A 24,403-nucleotide genomic window follows, 5' to 3' on the forward strand; every position below is an offset into this window, starting at 1 on the left:
TCATTCACAACCTTACAAAGGCACCATAAATAATACCCGTCTTGTTGCACATAGTGTCAAAGCAACTGCACTTGCAGGTGTTCAGGCAAATTTCAAGGAGATTATTTGCATGAATAGTTATTCTTGCTCTGCAAAGAGATCACAGCAATTTACTTCTTGATTACTGGCTGGACTCATTTCTATTTATTTATATTTATATGCATAATTGTATACATGCTCACAGCTGCATATTTTGTTTAAAGCTGGATCAATGGGTCCAACACTTCTATTCTGATTTGCTCATCAGGAATATCATTTGCATCTCAATCTTTCATGAAAAATTGAAGTGATGCATCAAAAAATATTTATATTGCCATACATACACATCATTACATATATACATACATTCAAGATAGTGGCTTGGAGATAGCCTGATATGCTTTTGCTAATGAAAGGTAACCACATCAAGAATTTAAAATTAATTACTTTATTTGAAAAGGAAAGATCCATGAGAAAGCAATGTGTGTCTCTCTAATAGCCATAAGGAAAAAGGGTTTGTATCTTGTCTTAGAGATAAGGCTTTTAAAAATAGCATGGTGTAATACAAATAGCATGTAATTATCCTTGCTATATTTCTAAGCCTGAGAGCCGAGAGCCTCAGCTACGCGCAAACTGCCTGACGTTTCAGGGCAGGCACCTGGCAGAAGCTGACCATGCACTGTCACCAGAGACATCCCCAACTGCTCCCCATCACCCCTGCCTGCAGCCCAGGGGAAAATGTGGGAGCACAGCACGACAGAGAGCAAGTAAACAGGTTGGAATAGGAAGGGAAAGCAAAGTCCTAGCTCTATGCAACTAGGGACTGCTTCTCAGAAGAACTCCTCCAAATTCTGCCTGTAGTTTGTTGTCATCATTACATACAATATGGAATTGTACGTCAGCTAGCTGCAGTGTCCCCATTTCAGGAGCCATGCTGGGAAGGGGTAGATTTTATTTAAAACTGCAGAGCCCCTCTCTGGAACAGCCTCCCATGGCCGCTGCGAGGGCATGAGTGGCACTGGGGTGCTGCTGTCCTGCATACATGTACTCATGGAGGGGAAGAGGAAAAGCGACTCTCGTTATGCCTTCCTACCCTTTGCTCCGCTCTGTCAGGTGCACGCTGCTTGCAAAGCAAGGTGATGGGCTTGGGCTGGCTCTGATCACCCCCCTGCTCATTGCAGCTGGGTTTAGCAGTATGAAATCCTGCCCAAAGCATATCCAAAAGGGTATTATTGGATAATATACTTAAATATCTATACATAAAAATAAATATTACATATATTTTATGTGTAAAAAAGTTAACGTGGCTGCTTGTGTCAGGATCCAGCCCAGCAGCAGGGCGGTGGGAGCAGGCAGCACTTTCTAAAGGCAATTTCCTCCCCTCCATCTTCCCCTTCCCCCTCCCTGCTGAGCACCACCCATGCCGTGCACTCACTCAGTGCTGGCATTTAAGCCCTGCATTAGGCCAGTATCAAATCCTCATCACTTCTTTTTTATTTTGAAGCCTGGTTCAGCTTCAAAACCAGTCTCTGCAAGCCCTGGCCTGGCCCCAAGCCCTGGCATGTTTTAAGGCTAGGAGGTGATTTCAGCCAGCTCTGACAAAGGGGTGGAAAGACTCATGTTCTGGGGATTTTAAATTCATGAAAAGTAGCTAGGGCCAAAACAGCAACTGATGAATCAGCTGCACATCTGTGGTATCCTCAGCAGATGTTGACTTGGCTGTAAGAAACTGAAAGAATCAATGCCTCAAACATTTCTTGACCCAGAAAGCCTTAAGGAGGAGTTGTGGCCTTTGTGATTAGTCTAAGGAATGCTGCCCAAGGAAGGGCGGAGTGTGTTGAAGGATGCATGGCTCTACTTCCTGGCTACGGTAGTACCAAATTCCTCAGGTAAAAAGACTGATAAGCTAAAAGCTGAACAATTACCCGAGAAGAAAAAAACTGAGGAAGAATTAAAGGTGGTAGGAGGGAGCAAGACCATGTCTTTCATGGAAATAAGTTCCTGGAATACCTGCCTTTCTTTGTTTAGTATGCTAGTTGTGCTAGTATGCTGATAAGATGAACTTAAAAGATGACAGAAAACTTTACTGCGTGTGCACCCACCACCCAAGATAAGCAGACTTGGCACAATGCTGGAACCTGGGTGGTGAACTGGACTCTTTTCCTCTCTCTTCCTCTCCCTTCCATTTCTTTACTTTTTTTTTTTTTTCTTATGGATTTGTCAATAAGAGACCCCATTGCTTAATATCCTTTTCCAAGTTTCAGTTGTTTCTACTGCACGTAAAACATTTTAACCAGTCATTCGATGTCATTTCACCTTAATTTAACCTGAGAGGATCACAGAACCTTTATGGCTCCCTGGGCTCCCACTCTGGGTGGTAACACTCGCAGGTTAAACAGAGGAGACAGGCACCATCAGGTGTGATGCCTGGGTCATGGGTAACATGTTGAGAGATGGCATGGAAGGATGGAGCCAGAGGCATTTCAAGGTGGAGACTAAAGAAGGCACAGAGGTACCAGGGCTGGGGGACATTGGGAATAAAAAACATCTCAGTTGGGGTCCTCTGGACCTCGCTTTCACCCTCTCTGGCCAATGCAGAACAATGACAGAACTATGTTGACCACCATCCCTCTCAGGTATTTCCAAAGTAAATCCCACGTATTGATTTTTCCCAGACAGTAAAACCTCAACTCAGGGTCCGGCGTTTTGTTCCAGAAATTAATCATTAGCTCTCTCACCTCACACGGAGGACAAAGGCCTGGCCACCTCCGAGAGCCGGGTGACCCAGTGCCCACCCAGCAAGTGCAGGGGAGGGTGGATGTTGACCTCCTCCCCCCAGTCGTGTACCCCAGAGCTCAAGTGTTGGGACTGTGCCAGCATTTGCCATTCAAATCTACACCAACAGATTTTTCCAAGCAGGAAAAAAAAAAAAAAGCCGTATGTGGGAAAGGCACCTTCCTGGCAGCTCCCACCAAGCCAGAAGGGCAGTGGACAGGGTGGGGTGGCTTGGGAAGGCAATGGGTACCAGAACCTCTTGGTCAAAACTGTCAGCAAGAGCTTGGTGGTCACAAAAGTGGTTTAGGGCATGGTATACCTCTGATATACCCATGGCTACAATTCAGCTTGATGGTTCAATTTTTTGGTTTTTTGAAGGCCTGTGGTATCTCAGGAATAGATTTCTATCCTTCCATTGAAAAGCAATCCACTGATTTGCTTATCAGATTCCTGGATCATTAATTCTTTCCTTCTGTTCATTCACCTGTGTCTTTTTCCACATTCCAAACTCTTTACTACTAATTAAATCAGGTGTTTCCTTATTTTTAGTATTAATGATCCCAGATATTCATAATCTGAGGCTACCTGTTATCATAGGATTTCTTAAAGGTAACACATTTGGAGGTTACTTTGGTTTCTACCTTTAATAATCTGAGTTCATATGCTGAAGTCCTTAATGGTAACCATAGCAGTAAGAACTTCCTCTTTTGAAAAGATAAATCTTTTCAATGAATGAAACCTCTGAGAGAATCCACTCATCACCACATGACATAGAACCATGACAGCTATCACCACTGTGGTTTTTTAAAAGGGGGAAACTGTTGTAGCTGGAAAATCAGACACAGACTCTGCACGGATTTAGAAAATTTCAATTCCTTCGTCGCCCAGATATTTGGGGCTAGCTGTGATATGACAGGGCTGCCTCAGCCACGTAGATCTCCTCAATGAAGGAAACAGGGCTTGTGGAATTGCTCTACTGATGGGTAAACCACACACCTCACATCTGTATCCAAATTCTCCCTAGGGTAATCGAAGAGGTGCTCGAAATATGCGCTGATTCACACTTAGGCACAGCATGCTCCTGATAGAAAACATCAAAACCCCAAAAATCTTGTTTCCAGGTGACCTCCAGACATCAATCTTCACAACTGCAGTGTGCAACCATCCCCAAGCCTCTCAGACGGAGGGTGTGAAGCAGCACTGGGGCTGCCCACAACCATCCATCTCCTTACACACCTCTGAACGAAGAGCAGTCAGCAGGCGTTGAGCGTAGCCCAGCAGGACACAGGACCTGGCCATGGCTTGGCAGAGGACTGGAGACCTGTGATGTGCCACACAAGATCTCTTCAGGGTCACCCTACCACAGCACAGCCAAAACCACCATCCAGGTTGCTCCTGGGACAGCACTAGGAGAAACCATGAACTTCCATGGCTTGTCCACATCAGCCCTGAAGGAACATGTGCCACCATCTCAGCAAATCATCTGCTGGACCCTACTCCCCAAAATAGCCCAGCAGAGAAGGAAACTTAAGGTGAGCGGCGAGTTTTCAGCACCTACTGAACATCAAACAGCCGGCCAGCCAACACGCTTTGATCCCCGATGTGTTTCAGATGTAACTTGACACTTGCATGCCCGTGCAGGAGGCAACACCACCGTGCCCCGTGTGTGTTTGGCTGAAAAGCCTTGAAAACTCTTTCACTAAACCACATGCAAAAACCTCAAGATGGTTTGGGCTCGTGGTAGTGGTTGGTCCTATTTATCAGGAAATGCTTGGGCTCAGAGACTGCTGCTTCCCCTAATCGAGAGAGGCTTCTGTGCTGGTGTGAGAGCAAGAACAAAACCTCCGGAAAAGTCACAGGGGAGAAGAAAAAAAGCCCTGTTTTGGCAAGGCTGTGCCCTACAGATTGATGGTGGGGGGATGAATTTGCTGGCAGTGATCTAGCAGAGTATGTGGGGGGGGGTCTGCTTCAGGGATCTCCCCGGATGATGCTGGGAAACCCTGTTCCTGGGGACATGGTTACCGTGTCCGTGTGCTCACAGTCTGCGTTGGAGCCCACCCAGGAAAGCATCAGCTCTGAGCAAGCAGCCTGGCTCCTAATCATCACACAAGTTCAAAATAAGTGCCCCTGCCATGGGGTATGGTTTCTGAGGGCAGGTGCTTTTTGCCACGGGGCTTTCCACACTGTGCAGGAGTCACCAGCTAAAGCTGAGAAAAAATAGAGAAGTCATCTAAGCCAACTACGCAAAGTCGAGCTGTCAGTGATGCAGCGATGGGTATAGATAGGGCTGGGGGGTCTCCTAGAAATCTAACCTCATGACTGATGAAACCTAAAAATATTCCCCTGGTTCTCTCCCTCAGGGGCTTGACTGCTTCCTGGGTATTTTGCCTTTTGAAAGGTTTAGTGTGAGAAGTAATTGCCTGTAAAATACAAATGAGACCAAGTCTAATTGATGCCTGGGAATTGAGTTAAACCTCTTCAGTGCATCATCGCACCTCTCGCTCCTGAAAGGGGATTATCTAGCAGATGGAAACTGCCATTCAGATAGACTGCTTGCTTCTCAAACAGTTTTTCTCACCAGAGCAGAAGATGATTGCAGTCTGCAGGATACTAACATATGTAGTGCCAAAAAAATGTAGTGCCCAAGTCCTCCACCACGCTCCTAAGGTTTGCAGAAATAGCATCACACATCCCGGGTGCTTTCTGAGATGACCCAAAATTGATTGGCAAATGCAAGCAGCAAAGAGGCAGGAAGACCCCAAGCTCTGGGTCCACCTTGTATCCATCATCTTGAGGTCTGGATGGATTTTGACAATTCTCTATGGACAGAAGGAAGGAAAGTAGACTGGGAACCCTTATGCTAAAAGCACAGGCTGTGCTTACAGCTGGCTAAAGAACTTCTGTGCTAAGAAATGTTCTCACTTCCTCAAACTAGCACAGCAGAGGACTCTTGCGTGATGAAAACAGAAATGCTTATGGTCTCTTCTGTCTTTAATAGGACAATATAGTAAGTACATTTTGTACAGGCTGCTTCCTAACTTCCTAATCCTTTTCTTGCCATGCTGAGGGAAAAAAAAAAAAAAAAAAAAAAAAAAAAAAAAAATTACTGTAGTTTGCAAGGTGCTAAAACAAGGACTAAGTCAAAAGCGCCAGCAAGTTCTGCATGGGGCTTTCAGAGTTAATAAAAATAGCATTGTATGTCTTCAAGGTAATCAGAATTGAAGCAGAAACGGACAGCAAATGCAGTCAGGAAGTGGGTTTATGAGCCCTTATTTAGGAGTGGTGGCTTCTGCTGGCTAATCTCACAGGGTGCTGCAAAGTGCCTGTATTAACAGAGTATCAACTGCATTGCCAATGAGCCTACCTCATGCATGGAGGAATTATGTGATTTGTCTGAGATCATGAGACATCTGCATTTTAGCTGGGAACAGAGCCCAGATCTTGTGAGCGTTAAAAACATTTGCTTTAACCACGCAGCTTTTCCCTTTTGCTTAGTGGAAGCTTTGAGTTCCTCCAGCTTCACTGCATTAAATCAACCTGTAACAAGACCAGAGTGGAATGGGTTGCCCAGAGAGGTGGTAGATGCCCCATCCCTGGAAACCTTCAAGGTCAGGCTGGACGGGGCTCTGAGCAACCTGGTCCAGGTTCATTGCAGGGGGGTTGGGCTAGATGACCTTTAAAGGTCCCTTCCCACCCGAACCATTCTATAGAAGTGAAGACTGAGATGCTCTGCCCTCACCTGATGCTATGGCACTGACAAGGTGACGCCAGGTCTTCAGCTAACCAGAAGCAGCCACTAAATAACAGCAAGAAAAATGGTGACATTTCTGCTACTGAGTGAAAAAATGACAGCGCAAACCATAGCACGAAAACGCCCAAAAGGGCTTATGGCTGCTCCCCACTGCATTGCCTCCGATGCCTCCTGGATGCTGCAGACTGTTGCATTTTTAGGTCATGCACCAATGTGATTAATTACTAGTTGGCTGGCAGGTAGCTGTATCACTTCAAAGATGTACAGTTATGAAATAATTTTCTTCCCCAGTGCATGTAAAGGTGAACTGCTGATGTATTTTTCTGACATAGTGGAAAAAGCTTGGCAGTGACACAGTAACCTTCACTCCACCTTAAAGATATTAAAACCAGCAGGCTTGGCTTTAACGGGAATGACAGGACTTTACTAGTCTTTTCCCCTCCTCTTCCTCCCCTTGGTGATGTTTAACTCAGTGTATTTATCCAGGATATCTCAGCCTGTTGTCCCAAACACGCACTGTAAATACACCCTTTGACCCATCTAAATTCATACCAGTTCTGATCATACTAGGTCCAACAACTCTTTTTTTAAGCCACGTGAGGTTTTTCTAGGAAACCAGGGACGTGCCATAAGGCTGATGCTTTGTGCGTGTCAGGTACATGTAGGATGTGGTGACTCTCAGATGAGTACTGACTCTGGGAAGGAAAAGATGCGCTGGGAGCACATTCCATGTCTCCATGTTCCCCAAACCCTTGCTCATCTGAGATGGTCCCTGAGTAAATACAGAGGCTGTGGTTCAAATGAGGCATTAGCAAGAGGCAGTGGCCTTGGGTGGGTATTTGGCTTTACCACAGGATTTCTGACTAATCCTGACAAAAATGTTTTGTATCAATTTGCCAGGAGGGACTCTCAGTCTAAAGACAGGCAAGCTGTGTTTTTCAAAGCAACTTAAGCCCTAGGAGCGTACACCCATCACAAGTTTTCCTTATTTAATTGGAGGCAGACGTTTTTCAAATGGTTTATCAGACAGTGAATGCACCCCCTCTTATCCACAAGACTCCCCCACTAATTTAAGCAGGATTTAGAAAATAATTTTGGGACAAAAATGAGAGAGAACTGCAGATGTTGAAAAGTGGCTGGTTTATTTTATTCTGGCACAAATCTTTTCACATCTAAAATCACTTCAAAAATTGTGGGTATCTTAACTCTCCTAAGCAGAAGTTCAGATTAAATCTTTTGGTTGACTGCAAACAATGTTAGGTTGTATTATACCAGGAAATCTCTTGATTTGACATATCATGCTCTGGGGTTTGTTTGGGGGTTTTTTGGTGATCCAGCAAGATGAAAAGCCAAAGTCAAACCAACTCTTCATGACGTCTGTGTTCTTTGCATCGACATTTCTTCTTTCTCATCCATAAAACCTTATTTTAAATTCTTCTTGAGTAGATGACGCAGTACTCAGGAGTCCAAGTCCTATTGCATATCCTTTTCACTGCAGCAAAGTGAGCTTTGCTTCCCTGGAACAACTCAGCATTTCCAGGAAGAAAACATACTCACAAATCCCAGGAGGAGAAAACATTTGCCTTGCATGGCTTTGTAGGACTGTGTGGAATGAAGTCTCAGCTGCAGACTTAAATTCACAGTCAGAGAGGCCCTGGGAAATGCAGATCCCTGCAGCACAGCCCCTGAGCTGTAATGTCAGGGTTTAGCTGCAGGGGATGGCTCCCAGCCTGGCTTTATGCTCCATGGCCTGACCAGGTGGACGCGCCCTTGGTCATACGCTCTGCATCTCAGTGTCCCATCCCACCCCCAAAATGAACGAGCAGAGGCTTATTCCCTTAAATAGCTTAGGGTGGAAACAGTTTGGGATGACTGATGTTGGCAGAAAAGAAAAAAAAAACAAAACAAAACAAAACCAAACCCAATTCATTTCAGTTCCTTGAACCTGAAGCAGGGGAATTTCCCAGGACATAAGGGAGAAGAAGCTGCTGTCAGCTCTGGCTTTTGTAACCATCCCACAGCCAAGACTGAGCAGGGACCTTCTGTGGTCACAGGCCACTCAGCCGAGGAAAGGAGGGACTGGTTTGAGTATTGATGGAGACACACACATCCCAGGCAGGAGAAATTTGGGCAGAGAGGGCACACCCTTCCACTGCACGAGGGGAAGGCAGCAGCAGCCTGTGCCCATCCGCTGCCTCCCTGGCAGCAGTGTGGGGCACAACCCTCCCCATAGCACCAGCCCCACCAGCAGCTTGGATAAACCAATGTTAACCATGGGGAAGACGAGCAGCAACCCCAGCATGGGATTTTGGAAAGGATGATCACCACCAAGGAAGGGGGAGGCACTTGGGAAACTGGGGTCGTGGGGATGGGGGTGCAGCAAGGGAATGCAGTTAAGATGGACACAGCTAGGTCTGGCTTTGCTGGAGCTTCAGCTGCAAGAGGTGTTTGTGCGAGCCAAAGCCATGCCTATGAAACCTCTGCAAGTGAAGGGCAAAGCTGAGAGCCTGCAGAAGCACTGCCTGGGAAGGTCCTGGCTTCAAGGGGCCAAACACAGAGACTTGAAGCCACTCAGCAGCAAAGATTTGGGTCATCGAGAACCCATGTGTCAAAGTTAACGGGGTAGAACCTCTCCCTGCTCCCACCACGTGCTTTGAGTCACCCAGTCGCTGCCGACCTGCTGAGCTGGAGCATGTGCACGGGCATTAGCTCCGTCTCCGATGGATGAAGATGAGCTTGGAGTGAGATAAGTGAGCAGACCTGCAGCCTGGTGAGTGGAGGGATAGATGCATCAGCACCTTAAAAGAGCTGTTTCAGCAACACACTGGTGCCTGGAGCCCTGGCCTGGCCCCAGCCTATTAGGCAAAGCATGAGAGCTGCTGTCTGTGCTTCAGTTACTGTGAAATTATGTAACATTGTCCCCAACGCTGATGTTTGTGCAAAGAAGGGATGAAATGGGCACTCCCTGCTGGTGCCCCTCACTTGGCACCAGTCTGGGTCCAGCCTAACTCCTGCCCTACCTGATCCCTGCAAGAGCAGGAATTCAGACTCCGCTGTCTTTCCACTCTCATCAAAATTCCGTTCTTTAGTTTTATCCAAAATTAAAGAAGGTCCATTGAGTCTCAGCTGATTCCTGTAGGAGGCTGAGGGCACTGCCCTGGTTTGTGGCATTATTCACATTCACCAGGCTATTGGGTCTAAAACCCATCTCAAATTCTGCATCTTCCAGAAATAATCCAGGCTCCCAGGCAGAGGAAATACAGCATAACGGAAAGCAGAAGAACCCTGCATTGAAATGTTTTACAGAGCATTGATTTTTTTTTTCCCAAGGTACAGCTCTGGGACTTTTCTGCAGAGCTGTTGTACTGTCAGCATACGATTTGCTCTACTCGCCCTTTCGGTTTTAATGTCCCATTAATAATGCATCTCTGTATTTATTGCAGTTTGTGTTAGTGTTCCTTTGTTACTTCTTGATCGCTCGTTATTCTCGCTGTACTGCTAGGCAAGGCTCCAAAACCCAATCAAGGGCAGCAGTGTTCCTACAGACCAAGCCGCAGCCCCCCCAGACTCGAGGCAGCCCCGCAGAGGGGGGATCATTTATCTTCCCGAATCTGGCAGAGCGCGCTTGCGCCCAGGAAAATGGCAACAGCTCTACATCCTCTCCGGCTCCGTCATCAGACCTAAACTTTGGACAGTCAGCTCGTTCAAGGGACCTGAGCCAGAAAACTGTAAAGCATCGTTAAAGAGCGGCTTGCTTAATCCTGGCTCTGCAGCACCCGCTGTAAGAGGAGCGGGAAGGGGCTGCGGGGCCGGCTCTGCCTGACAGCTCAGCTCAGCGGCGCAGGCCTCCGCGGAGGGTGCGCTGACGCCTCCCTTGATCAACCTTGCATTCCAGAAACCTGCTGCCTAGCTGCCTCTTGAGCCGGCAGCCAGCGGAGCTCTGTAGGTACCCGGATTTCTCACCCTTCACCCCTCTGAGCACCCCGTTTTACCCCCCGTACGCCTCCAGCTCAGCATCCAGGCTTGGGTGTTGCACTACTGGTGTCCACCTCCCAACCGGGAGCAACCTCAGGGCTCACCAAACCCGTCCCGCATCGCAGAGCACATTGGAAATGATACAGAAAGGCAACACCGAAGGAGCTGGGTGGTTACAGTGCTCATCCGTGACTCAGGGTTTCATAACCCTCTTTTGGCTAAGGGTCTTACAACCCCTATCTTTCACATCGCAAGAAAACGCCTTAAATCCTGAAAACCAGAGTTGCAATCCTGTTTTGAGGCAGGATTTCTCTCCACCCTTCTGGATGAGGCTGCACAAACACTAGGAGAAAGGTTTCCCTGGTCTTCCAAGAAAGCCCTGATTTCCCTTCCCTTCCCCTGGGAACAGAGCTGATGTCCTCTCTCCCTTATCCCTACAAACAGCACATCGCTTCCAGCAGCAGGAAGGAGTTTCAGAGCTGGAAAACTGAAGTTTCCCTGTCCTGGGCTGGTGCTTAGGGCACTCAGGAGGTGGGTTTGAAGCCCCTCAGGGCACTGCAGAGAGCCCAAAGCAGGTCTCCTGCAGCCGCAGCATCTGCCCTTGACACCAGGCTTATGGGCACAACTGGACATGGTTCACCTCCTCTTCCCTGGGCGTGCTGTGAAAGAAGTCACATTTGCTCTCTTTTAGTTCTATTATTATGCACTTATCTACAAAACAAAACTGAGGGTGAAGCATCACCCGTGCTGCTGAGCACGCTATAGAAACAGCAAGGGCCAGCTCATTCTCACCTGCCCCACAGCCGTCGTCTTCACAGCTCCGGACCCCAGCCCTCACATCACCCCACAGACCAGGACTGCCACGTTCAGCACTGAAACCTGCAGAATGCTTTTTGGATCTCGGCCCTTCTGGGCCGCGTTCACAAGTTCTCCTGTCTGACCCAGCCCTGGATTTCAGTACTTACTGGGAACCTTCAAGTGGTTTGTCCAAAAAGGCTCAGAATGATGAAAGGTCTCTTCGAGCTGCGTCGTTACCATGACTTGGTTACTGACCAACACAAGCATAACAACATGGGAACCAAGGATCTGGCAAAACAAACTTCTCTGCTCCTTGTCTTCTAATATTTAGCTTTGCTTTTGAGATGAAAGAAGCACTAATTCCTATTTGTATCCATTCTCACTGCCTGACTTAGGATTTTTTTTAATGTTTACTGATAAGAACAAGCCTTCTCTTCTGATTTATTAAGCTTGAACATGGCATGCTTTCCAACCGCTGTGCAAATAAATACAAGCTGATTCACCGTTACCCACACTGAAAAGATTTGTCATCCCTATCTTACAGGTAACAAATCTGGATCAGCAAGTGGGTATTTTGTACTGTACAAGTAGGATAAAACCCACAGTATATGCCTGGCTTGCCACAGCACACGTGATCAGAAGACGAGGATCACTGCCTCCCTTTCTGGCTGAATAACTCTAAGTTCTTCTATTACAGCATTAAAAAAGCCTCTTCTCCCAGCTTTCACATCTGCCTATGCTAACCAGCCTGTCCCTGGAGTGCACATTCAGTCAGGTTTATAACCTTTACCTTTCCAGACAGATCGTGTGCTATTATTAACGGAAACAACACACAGAAAACAAGCAGTTTTGGAAGCTACTTTTCTTCTCTCATTCCTCCCATGTTTTCGCAGTTTCACGGTATCCCAGCACCCAACAGTGCAGCAGAGAATTAAGAGAAAGGATGGCTCCCAGGGAAGAAGCACTAAGAGCGTGGTCAGTGCCAGAACTGCATCTGACTTCTAAATCACAGACAAATGCAGTATACATATACAAACTAGAGGAAATCACCACAAGATTTGACTGTGCGGTATTAGTTTTGCATTATTTCTGAAAACTGTCAGAGTAATGTCAAAGGTATTTGAAGAAAGGCTTGTAAATAGAGCACATTCAAAGTGATCCTGCAGAAAACAGTCAAAAATAGCAGGAAGAGTTTTCAGTGACATCTGACGTGTTTCTTTACCACTTCTTACTAGACAAGCTTGGTCTGCCACCAGAGAGAACCAGGTTTCCTCAGCAGCAAAAAAAACACTGAATTCTGACTCAGAGCAGTAAGATACATACTTGGAGAAGAAATGAAAAAGAAAGCCCCAGTTACAAATTCCCATCTTATTTAAGTATTTGCAAAGCTCTGTTCTCTCACTCCAAGGGGGCTTTCTAGCCCATTCTTCTGACCTCTCAATCACAATCTCTTTCTCTCCGTGAAACCACATGTACTGCCAGATCTTTGGGGTCCTTTATACCAAAACTGACTCTGTTTGCCTTTTTACATAATCACAAAGCAGCAAGAGCCCCCTCCATTATTGCAGCCTTCTCCCTGGCTGTGTTTGGGGGTAGGTAGCTCACACTTCCTCAAAAAAGTACTGTACAGTGATGGTGCAAGGAGCAAGAAAGAAACTAAAACATAGCTGTGTAGAGGCAGATGTTGCCTGAAAAGAAACAGAAGTTTTCCACCCACGGGAAGCAGGGTGTTTCTACCTCCGTCTTCTGCACACACGTGAATTTGAAGCAAACCAAAACTCTGTTTCAAAGCAGTTTAGATGATTCCCATGTCAAACTGCTCATGCTACAGATTAAGAGTAATTGCCACCTCAGCCGCCTCTCCTTCACAGTGTAAATTAAGCCTGCTTATATGCCAAAATACGTACTGTTTTCCAGCCCTGGAGACACAGGCTCACATCTGAGGTCCTGCCATACTCTCTCCCCTATCACTTTTGTCCATAAACAGGAACAGGCACCTGCTTCATTTTCCTAAGCAATCATTAGGCAGGATCTGAATTGTAACTTTAGGGGCTTTCCTACAGCGCCAGCTCTTTCAACACAGATCAAACGTCTTCTGGATCTTGGCCTGTGCCTAAGTTTTAAAGGCAACTCAAAACTGAAAGGGGAGGTTGGTTCATCCTGCCACAGCCGGAGCACATCTCCCAGACAGCTCTGAAGGATCATCAGCATTAGATAACCTGGGAGCAGGACTGACTGACCACCTACTTAACTCATCACCATTTCCTGCAGAGCTGATTCTGCAGGGAGCAAGAACAGCAACTTGACACGCAATGTGTTATAAAGGACAGTCACTTCAGCACTTTTTTTCTCAAAACAAGACTGTGTAATATTTATAGGCGCTTTACTGCTCTGCTCATTTAGCATCTACACCCCTTACCCCCCTACAGCATATTGGCTGACGGCTGGCCCCCGCCCAGGACCACTTCTCACCACTGAAGCAGGGAGCAAGCCTGCCAGGATTGCTACGGGCAACACTGGCCTGAGAGCTTCAGACTGCAACAGAAAAGCAAGCTAGTGTCTAGAAAAGGACATCAAGTTGCTCGGGAGACTCAGTCTCTTTTCAGTCGCAGCACAGCATAATTTCACATACATTTTAAATATGCAGAATTTACATTTTGGCATAACAGATCCACATACAAGACTAGTAAAGTTTCTTGTATTTCATGGCTCCATAACTCTGAAGACAATTTGTTATTGTGACATAACAAAAGTGACCTCTTCAGCTTCACGGGGAAGTGATACGAATGCTTGGATGAATGAGTTATTTAGGTCAAACTCTTTTAGAAAACTAAAGGATGCTGCATCTCCAGCTAGAAAATGTGGCACAGATGCTCTTCACTGCAGGACTGTGAATACTTCTTGGGGATTTTTCCTCAGCAAATGGTCTGTAACAGTACAGACTGTAGCTTGAAATTAAAAGTCTTTTTGTTACCAGGCTTGTTCTTTCCCATCTAACCATTTGCAAAACTGTATCCAACTAATTCTTTCCCGTCTGTTCGCAGAATGATGTGTTTTTGAAAAATACATGGCAGGTGCTAAGATTGGAAAAAGACACAAGGAAATCTTTTAGGAAGATTTGCAAAGTGAAACTGGAGACCTAACCAAGCTAATGCATTTGTTAAGCTTCAGTGCAATTTGCAGTACATTCGACACAGATTTAAGGGGCTGAGGCAGAACAGAATCCACCAAGATACTCCACAGAGGCTCTTTCACAGTCCCAAGCCGACAGCTCCCGCTGCCTGATCTGATCTGATCTCCTTCAGCGCAGCTCCACTGGAAGCAGGAGCTCCCCAGCTGGCTAAGTGAGCTCTGGCACTTTTCCTCTAGCTTAGAGGTACTGCTGAGAATGATCGGGGTTGAAATCCGGTAGAAAACTTGCCTAGATAGTAGTGAGCAAACTCCAAAGATTTTTTACTACTTGTATGCATTACATTCCGATTAAAATCAAATGTATGAACAAGAAAGTATGATTTCTGGAGAGTGGCTAACAGCTCTCAGCTATGTGACTTTTAACAGCCATCAAAGTCAAAGCAGTGGCTGTTGGCCGCATGACAAAATTCCCTCACTAATGCAGCCACATAATAGGGCATTCAGAGTATTTCTTTGCAATGTCCTTTATTAAATATCCTCTTAGATACAGAATATTTAAGCAAAAATAGTTTCAAAACTCTGTTTTGGTAATTCTTACAGAAGTCTTTTGTGTAGTCACTGTTACAGCAGCTCATGTTGCCATTTAAGGGATAAATCTTTAGCAAATGTCAGGTTTCTCTGTGCAGAGATCTGTTCCACAGAAACAATTTCTAAGAGTAGGCATTGGAAAATACCTATAGAAACCATGAAAACTCTGAACTCCGGTCTTTGGCTAATAAAGAAATTTAACAGTTGTGACACAGACACATAATTCTTAATAAATGAAGTAGCAGAATAGGAAATGCATCCTCTACAGCTTACAAAAGCCATGGCAATGCACGCATATACGGCAAAAGAAGAGGATATGCCTCAAGCACAGACACTGCACTACAACGTTGAAGCTGCAGTACAGCACTGCCCAGCTACACCTGTGAGTTCCAAATGCTGTTTCCAGTACTGGAAATCTGTCATGTAACAACCGTGGGGCAGCTGGCACTACCCACCCATCCAGATGGGATTCTGCCCCACAAAAATCAGACAGCATAAATAGATTCTGCTTTCGCTTCCGTCTGCCACAGCTGTTGCACAGCCTGTCTGAGACCCAGACAGTCTCCTTAATTTTATTCTGTTCTATGTAAATCAATAATCTAATTTTTTACATTAAAAGAACAGCAAATAAATGTTTCTTTGGATCAAATGATAGCTCCCATAGGTGCAGTCATTCTCATTAAATAGATTAGGCTCATCAGGGATCCAGATTAACAAATCTATTGGCACAGGGAAGATGACTGGGGACACAGTATATGCTCTCGTTGCATAGCTGTAGAGTGTCTCTCACGATGAATGTTTTAATTAGAATCCTTAAATTATAGCCAAAACACTATGTAAGGGGTTGCTTGAGGTCAAACAAACCAGTCCCTCCTCTAACAACTTTTCCAACCACTAGGCATGCAGAAGGGGATCGCAGTTCATCATGGGCACCTGGAACAGAATTCAAAGAAAATCATATTAGGATATTTCCAAAGGTTAGCGCTGAAAAGAAAACATTTTGGTTTACATGCAAGAAGTCATCTGGTTCAGCTGTGCCTGGTTTCAGAAAGGCACTGCCACCTACTGTTCAGATGGAATTTGCATTTCTGAGACCAGGAGTCCAAAACTCTTCCTACCCTTTCTACAACTATTATCTCATCCCAATCTTTTTGTGCAAGCAGAGAATTAGGCCACACATTATTAAACTCACCCTATTCAGCATGAAAAGACAACACATTCTGAATTCTAAGAGAACACAGATTTGACCTTCCAGTGAACACATTTTGCTGATTAAATAGATCGCTAAAAAAATACATCAGTGAGGCAAAAGTAAAAAGATTCCCTTTTCATTGCTGCCTTTTTCCTTTGTTAAAGCAAATCCTTTGATGTGGATTTTAAATCCTTCTGGCTAGATATGAAGAGAACTTTTAACTGGAGAGACATTCCATGAATTCCTTTGATTTTGTGGTTATTCACTGTAGCGAAATAGTGTCACAGAAATTTGGAAGCTCTCCAGATGATATGTCTGGCTAGGACTGTTTTGCTTTCACTGTTTTCATAAGCATTCAAGCTGCTTTTCATTCATCCTAACTACAGCAAGCTGGAATTTTGACATTAGAGCAGTTGGAAGGTTGGAAATAAAACTGTTAAACTTTTGATAAGTTTGGGTCATCTTTATCCTACTGAGAAAAACGTCCTGGACTTTCTACCCGTACAGAGGATGGGGGGGAGGACCTGCACCCCAGAACAGTGTCTGGCATGTGCTTGATGCTCTGATCTCAGCTACAGCTGAATAATTCAATAGCTGCTCCTAAATGTGTGTCAGCTGAAGGACAAAAATAGAAAAAAAGCTCCTTTGTTAGATCATTAAACAAAAGAGTCAGAACTGTCCTGTTTGCTCACGTGATGTTAACAAAGAGTTATTCTTCAAGCAAAGAGCCAAAGGGATCTCACTTCTGACGCAGTGTGCTCTCTGCACACTGAGCCCTGACCTGCTGGGTCACACTGCCACTCCAACAGCACTTGTTACCTTAGCTGTGCACAGCGGTCACAACCTTTCTTTTTTCCTTCTTACTGACCAGGGCCATAAGCAGGCACCCCTTTAACTGTACAGTCATGTTATCAGTTACGTTAAAGCAAATTAGATCCAGACTGCTGCAAGCCACATTATGACTTTGATTTCCATCGTGGTGAAATCAGTAACTCCCTAATCAGGGTAACTTTCCTGCCAATTCACCGTGCCCTTCTGTCAGTATGCATTTCATGTCTTTATTCACAATATTATCCATAAATACGTTTCACCTCACACCTTAGAAATAAGGTGAAAAACAAAGTCAATATATAACATAAATCCAGAGAGCGAGCATAACTGTGCACAAAACATCCTCTTCTATTCAATTTCACTCCAGATTTACACTTTTCCTTTCTGATTTTCAAATTAAAGTCAATTACAACCAATACTATTCCCAAATTACAATACCAACCCAAACTACCTTTCCAGAAAAGGTATAAAACAGCATTAACAAAAAGGAATTCAGTGATAAAAGTATCTCTGACATCTCTGCAAGCCAGTTTAAGATGCCAGGAGAAGGGATCACGTTGAGAGCTTTTCCCATTTATAGCAGGTAGGAAAGGCAGCAACTTAGGAGCGTCCATGGAGGAGAGTATCTAACTGGCGAGTGACAGAAACCAAGGCTATTTGCAAAAGGGAGACGTAATTAGTATCCAAAGCACAAGATCAAGTAAACTGTCTAATGACAGACTTGAAGCACAAGTTTTTTGTATAGAACTCCCAAAGGCAGATGTCTAGTACCACTTCAAATGCTCTAAATGATCCATGCAGCCATGTGATCTCTATACCTTCCGGAGTAGCAACTAGAGGCCAGAAAGGATATTCTTGGGCATCTCAGATGGTACCAGAAACCTACCATTAGCCAAATGATGTTTGGTTTTTTTTTTTTTTTTTTTGTCTGTGTTTGAGGAAAAAAGCAAAAATAGGAAAATGCTACAAAGCAGAAGAAAACCAGAATAGAAGTATCAACCAGGACGACTGTTCTCACACTAAAATTCTGAATAGCAAGGATAGAGAAGAGATGAAAATATGGAAGTTATGACAGACATGAAAACAAAGCAGAGATAACAGTAGTAGAGACAGAAAAAGGCAGATTTAGTAGTCTGTTATAAAGCTTTGCTATAACAAATCTTAACAACCTTAAGGTTTGTTATAAAAATGCCTATCTAATTCTTAAAGAAAGGAGTCACAGACCCCACAAATTACATGTGGGAGCTGACTTCATTTAAGCTGACAGAATTTTATTAAAAACATCTGGAACATTTTCCTAGGCAAGGGCTTAATTAAAATTTTAGCCTCTGGCATTTTTTCTAATGCAATTATGCATTACTCAAAATAGTGGAAAGTTATGATGAAAACAAAGCGTATGTGAAATGCTGCAGCAATATATTTCAAACTAAACTATTTACCCATCATTGTTGCTTCCTTCAAGAATTTGTAGCTGGTTTCAAATGTCATCTGTTGCAGAGGGGAGGAGTTGGACTGAATTCCAAAACGATTCAGCGGTTTATAAAATCCTTCAAAACACATGTAATCTGCCACAAGTGAAAGGTGCCGAGGGTCTACCACAATTCCTAAGAACACAATGATGAGCAATCAGAGCTTTCAAAGGCTAAGGTCCTTTTTTTTTTTCTAAATAGATCAGGTCTAAATTAAACCCCCAGAATCTAACCAACATGGAGAACATCGCTATTAACATTCTTCTGGCAGTTGCGCCAATTTGTGCATAGCTGGCTTAACTGCTCCCCTCAAATATCCAAGAGGGGCAAGACCTCACTGTAATACAAAACAGTATCTCTCCAGGGAAACTAAAATGTCAAGAATGCTGTAAGGCAGCAGACTTTCTCTACATAAAATCAGTAAGGCCTGCATCATCTTTTGTTTACACAGAAGGTCATCACACATCCATCCATTCGTGATGGGACAGAGCTCTCAGCCCTCATCTGCTGGCCTGTGCTAGCTGGGCACCAGAGTCAGAAATATTCTGGTATTTTCTGTGCATGGTATTAAGCATCCACAAAAAAAACCCAACCAACCAAACAAAAAAACAAAAAAAAAAAAGAAACCCAAACAAACGGCTAAATTTAGGCTAAAAAGAAATAGCATTTATTTTTAAATAACACTCGTGGAGTCAGTATAATGGGGGATCATTAACAGCTCTGTCAACATTTACCTAGCAGTTCTTGGACAACTTGAAGGCTAGACCATTCTGGGCTGCCATCTGGAAAATCTGCCTGATATAACTGGTTGCTAAAATTCTCACTGTATTAACCTTCCCTCTTTTCAATAATTTAATTCATAGCAAGACTTAGCTCACTTAAGGCAAACTGAACACGCTTAACTTTAGCAGCCTATGAAATCAGGCACCTTCCCTAAGCTAGTTGCCTGGACACTGAATAATCTATGCAGAGAGAAGAACATTCAGTCAATGCAGTGCAACTATTTTAGGAATGATATAAAAACTCAAAGAGAGCCCAGACTCCCATCATTAAAAAGCTAGAGCAAGGCAAGATTAATCCAACTCTCAGGGCCACTATAAAAGTCTAACAGTTACAGCTTCCTCAGATGTCAATAGTTAATTCATCCGGACCTTCCAGCTTGCAAAATCTAAATATACCAGAATAGAAAAGCTATGTGAAGGGGGGGATAAATCGAATCTTGTCTAGTGAATTATCTACTGATTAAATGGAACCTAACAATTAACTAATGAAGTCTCAGCGGAAGGCACTGTAACGATTAAAATGATGAAAAAGTGCAACATAAAAATACACACATAAATGAAAAGATCATGCAAAACCACAGTTTTGCAGGCATGGCGGCTGGATTTTCCCATGTTACTGATAATAAAGATTATCTTTAGAAATATGAAGGAATCATACCATATACAGCAAATACATCTTTTATTTCCTTTATAATCACGCTCAGGGCAGACTCAATTCCATAATTCTTAGCCATGGCATGAATATCATTGGAATAAAGTCTGTTCAGGTCCAGAATCTGAAAGTAGCAAAAACCAGATACAAGTTAGGACAGTAATTACTCTGCATTTCCAAATAACTTAAGCTAAGCTAAGATAGCTTGCTTTCCTCCATTTTTCATTAGTTTAAGCAGCACCAGCAGTTACAGAACAACTAGGAAGCATCTCAGAAGGGCCATGAGGACGATCAGGGGGCTGGAGCAGCTCCCCTGGGAGGCCAGGCTGAGAGAGTTGGAGGGGTTCAGCCTGGAGAAGAGAAGGCTCCAGGGAGCCCTTCGAGCGGCCTCCCAGGGCTTAAAGGGGGGACAGGAAAGGTGGGGAGGGACTCTGGATCAGGTGGTGTAGGGATAGGATAAGAGGTAATGGCTTTAAACTGAGAGAGGGTAGATTTAGATTAGATATCAGGAAGAAATTATTTCCTGTGAGGGTGATGAGACACTGGCACAGGTTGCCCAGAGCAGCTGTGGCTGCCCCCTCCCTGGAAGGGTTCAAGGCCAGGTTGGACGGGGCTGGGAGCACCCTGGGCTGGGGGAAGCGGGCCCTGCCCGGGGCAGGGGGGTTGAAACTAAGTGATCTTTAAGGTCCCTTCCATCCCAAACCATTCCATGAATCTAGACAAAAATGATTCTGGGGATTTATGTTTAAAGCCAGTGATCACAGCATTATATAGACAAATAACAGTACTGGAATCAAAACTCACCAGAGGAGAAAATGGTCTGAAATTAGAAAAAGCAAACTAAACAAGCCATCCCAAGCAGCAGAGGAACGTGTTAAAGCGTTCCAAGCAATGTCCTGTCTGTCTTTGCCAGCCACAACTTTTAGCTAAAGCAGTAGAGAAGATGTAGCTTAAAACAGTCCTGTATTTGTAGAAATTACGGGCTAGATGGCATCGCAGAACTATTCATCTCCAAGTACTACAATTCATTAGATGGAAGAACTCCCTCAAGTAACATTTAGAGAAACAGTTAGAAGCATGGTGTGAAATTATCTGTCATTAGACACTGGGCTGCTGGCACAAAAACTGATTTGCAAGCTGCCCTTGAGAAAAGGCTCTGCTGAGCTCTGAACACATCTGGAGGGCAAAAACAAGGAGGAAGAGGGTTTAAGAGCTGAAAAGGCCCTTAGGTCCTCCACTGCACCCTGTAAGAGCTGCTGCAAGATGTGACCCTCAATTTGGTCAGCCTTGGCTCAGTACAGCTGGTGAGTTTTAACTCCAAAGTCCAAGCTAAGAGCAGCCCTGGCTGCGTGACAGGGTATTTTACCCAAAGTCTTTGCTATGCAATTTGTACACAAAAGATCATTCCAGTTTGGGATTATAAATAGATTACATACATCAGAATATCTGAACAGCTCCACAAGGTTTATCCCTTCGGTATGCAGAACAATTTCCTTCTCTCCTTGCTTATTGGTACTTTCATTCAACAAGCAACGTGTGATCCCCTTCACTTCATGAATGACTGTGCTTCGTGCAAGAGACACGAGCAAGGAGGAGAGATCAAAGTACACCTTCATCAACGGAAGCGTCAAGGAAACCTAAGAGGAAAAAAAAAAAAACACAACACAGTGTTTTTCTGCAAGAAAGTTTGAACACTAGGTCCAATAACCAGCCTACTTCTTTTTAGGCAAAAAGCAGACAACTGGAATTATTCTAGTTGTGTGTTTAGGGACAAAACCATCTAAGTAGAATTACAGCTGACCAATGCCAATATGAACACTTCATCCCAGAATCATTCACCACATTGCTTTATAGATCTCTGAACTTACACTGATTAGGTTTTTTTGTGTGGCTTTTTCTGGGGGGTGCAGCAGGGTATGTGTTGGGGTTTTTGTTTTGTTTGGGTTTTAAGATATTTAGACTTTTTCAACAGTCCAGCCATCACTTTTATTCATCAAGAGCTACTCAGCAGTGCATTACATATTTAAAGATTAAAACACAATGAACCTGTCAAATACCTAGTTTTAAGAAGTATCATCAGGTGTTCTGAAAGTTACTAAAAATTTAGTCAAGAAGTACATTTGTACTGCAACTTTTCTGTATCAAAGAAAACAGCAGCACTGCACTGAAAAGATCCATTTGTTATGGGAGCTACATGCAACCATTGCACAACCACACACTGATGTTTCCAGGCAGCACCATCTTACCTCACACCAAAGTTCATTTTCAGTGTCAAATATATAATCCTGTATTGATGGGTGGCTGTTCAGAACAGCATTTACTCGCAACTTTGCTGACTGAAGTGATCGATCTTTCCCTTTTTTAGTCTGAGACATAGATGAAGGCTGTTGAGATTCATCACCATCTGCTCTATTTTGATCTTCTTCAGCACCAGGACTCATTTCTTCTTTTTCTGATTCAGCCTCTTCATCTTCTATAGTCTCATCAACATTTTCTTCCCCGTTCTCTTCTTCACTCTCATAATCAACCTGCATAGAAATAATGTTGTATTTATCTGAGCCAGAATATGCACAGAAACAAAGTGCATCACGAACAGTTTTATTCGTGAATATTCTTGACAGCAAGTTGCAAGTATCTTGCCTGTGACACAATGAAAATGCAATTCTGTTGTAAAGAAAATAATATAACAGATTCAGTTCAGTCTGTTTCTTTATAATGTTGCCATAATTCCTCAGTACAGTCCGGGATGCTACAGGACCATAGCAGAATTTAATTTTTTCCTTCCTGAAAAAGACTCTTTCCATAATCCAACTCTGATGATGAGATTTCCTCAGGACCTTCAGTTACTCTACCCTCTTGCTGAAATTACTGTAACCAAACTTTTAAGCAGTAATTATGAAATAATGAACATGGAGAAACATGCAGAGCCAGAGATAATGTTTATTAAGAATCACAATAAAGTTTTAAAAACAATTAATGGCATGAAATTATCAAGAGGTAAAGTTAAGGTGAACTACAGCACAGACAACCTGATTGCCAGACATACCTACCCAACCCCTAAAGAACAAGGCTTCAGAAAAATGCAGATCCCTTCCACCTTTAACTTTCATGGCTCTATATTTCTCTTGAAGGACAGTAGTGACCAGACTCAACTATGATCACAGAATGATAGAATACCAGGTTGGAAGGGACCTCAAGGGTCATCTAGTCCTTTCTTGGCAAAAGCCAAGGTCATCACAAGTCTCAGCTCACATCATCTGCTACAGTCTTCCCCCCCATCCAAATCAAAACTCATCAGCACAAAGCAGAGACTTTTCTATCTCCTTTCAAGTGGGGCTTGTTTTTTCTTTAGCATTTTGTTTCAGTGGAAGCTTTCCTTCCCAACTCAAGCCAGAGGAAACTGGGAATTAAATTGCAGTGCTGAGCACATCAAAAATCATTACCTCTTCTTCCTGGTTTTTCCTCCGTTTTGCTTCTGTAGCATCGCCATCCCCTTCATCAGCTTCTGCATCAACAATGTTCTCTTCTTCCTCTGCTTGAGCTTCCTCATTTTGCTGTGTCTAGAAACCCACGACAGACCAGATAATCAGGCTGACTGCTAGGAAGCATCCACTGCATCAAAAGGCTTTAGCCAAACATTTGGAATTTAACAATTCCTTGTTCAATGTTCTATCTTTAAGGACAAATTAACTTCTGTAAGCCCACTACTATAAAGATATAATGAACCTACACACATGATAACTTTAACATTAAAGGAGATGAACATCTACAAGACAGATAAGCTATCCGCCTGCTTTTATGACAGTCCTTGATGGGACAGGAGTGGGAGAAGGAACATGAAAAAGTCTTTCAATGAAAAAAGGATCTTCCCCCAAGTTTTGACAACCACTGCTACAACAGGACATTGATCCAGGAGCAAACTGAGAGTAATGCTTTTATCTCACTGAAGCGAAAATAAACAGGCATTTTCAGAGTATAGTCTTAAGTAATTTAGCATTTAATACACAATAACTTTAATTTCCTTGTTAATTTTATGAGAATGCAAAGACAGTTTATGGATAAGGAAAATATTTAAGATGCAATTTAGTATTTACATATTTCGTGCTCATGGTGAAACATGCTACACTTTTCCAAATTCTGGTTCTCAAACAGGTAAAGAAAGTGAGGCATTTTTCAGGTCATGTTTTTCTGTACCTTGTCTTGGTCACCATCTAAATCTTTTTGAGTTGCCTTCCGGACGCTGACTTCAGTAAAAGATGCCAGCTTTGCATTCTTCCTTTTAATTGCATCCAGAAAAATTTTAAAGAACCTGAAAGAAGCAGCAACACAATGTCAAAGCTCAGCAGTACCACAGTTAATTTCAAGTTGTCAGAAAATCAAATTTCTTTTTTAAGAAGCCAGTCAACTCATGACAGGACGTATTCTCTGGTGAATGCAAAA

General features: G+C 43.8%; 1 protein-coding gene across 1 annotated transcript in view; it reads right to left on the reverse strand.

The window, feature by feature from the left end:
- Window positions 1–14,957: 14,957 nt before the first annotated feature.
- POLR1A (RNA polymerase I subunit A) overlaps window positions 14,958–24,403 on the reverse strand; it is a 34,721-nt gene continuing 25,275 nt past the window's right edge. The window contains exons 28-34 of the mRNA XM_032987395.2: window positions 24,158–24,272; window positions 23,407–23,523; window positions 22,210–22,491; window positions 21,400–21,600; window positions 19,970–20,087; window positions 18,500–18,664; window positions 14,958–15,970 (exon numbers count right to left, since the gene is read on the reverse strand). Of these exons, the coding sequence (XP_032843286.2) occupies window positions 15,870–15,970; window positions 18,500–18,664; window positions 19,970–20,087; window positions 21,400–21,600; window positions 22,210–22,491; window positions 23,407–23,523; window positions 24,158–24,272 (1,099 nt within the window). The 3' untranslated portion in view covers window positions 14,958–15,869. The remainder of the gene's footprint in view (window positions 15,971–18,499; window positions 18,665–19,969; window positions 20,088–21,399; window positions 21,601–22,209; window positions 22,492–23,406; window positions 23,524–24,157; window positions 24,273–24,403) is intronic.

Source organism: Tyto alba, unplaced genomic scaffold, assembly GCF_018691265.1.
Source record: "Tyto alba isolate M040663 unplaced genomic scaffold, T.alba_DEE_v4.0 Super-Scaffold_6, whole genome shotgun sequence".
In the NCBI taxonomy this organism is placed as follows: Eukaryota; Metazoa; Chordata; class Aves; order Strigiformes; family Tytonidae; genus Tyto; species Tyto alba.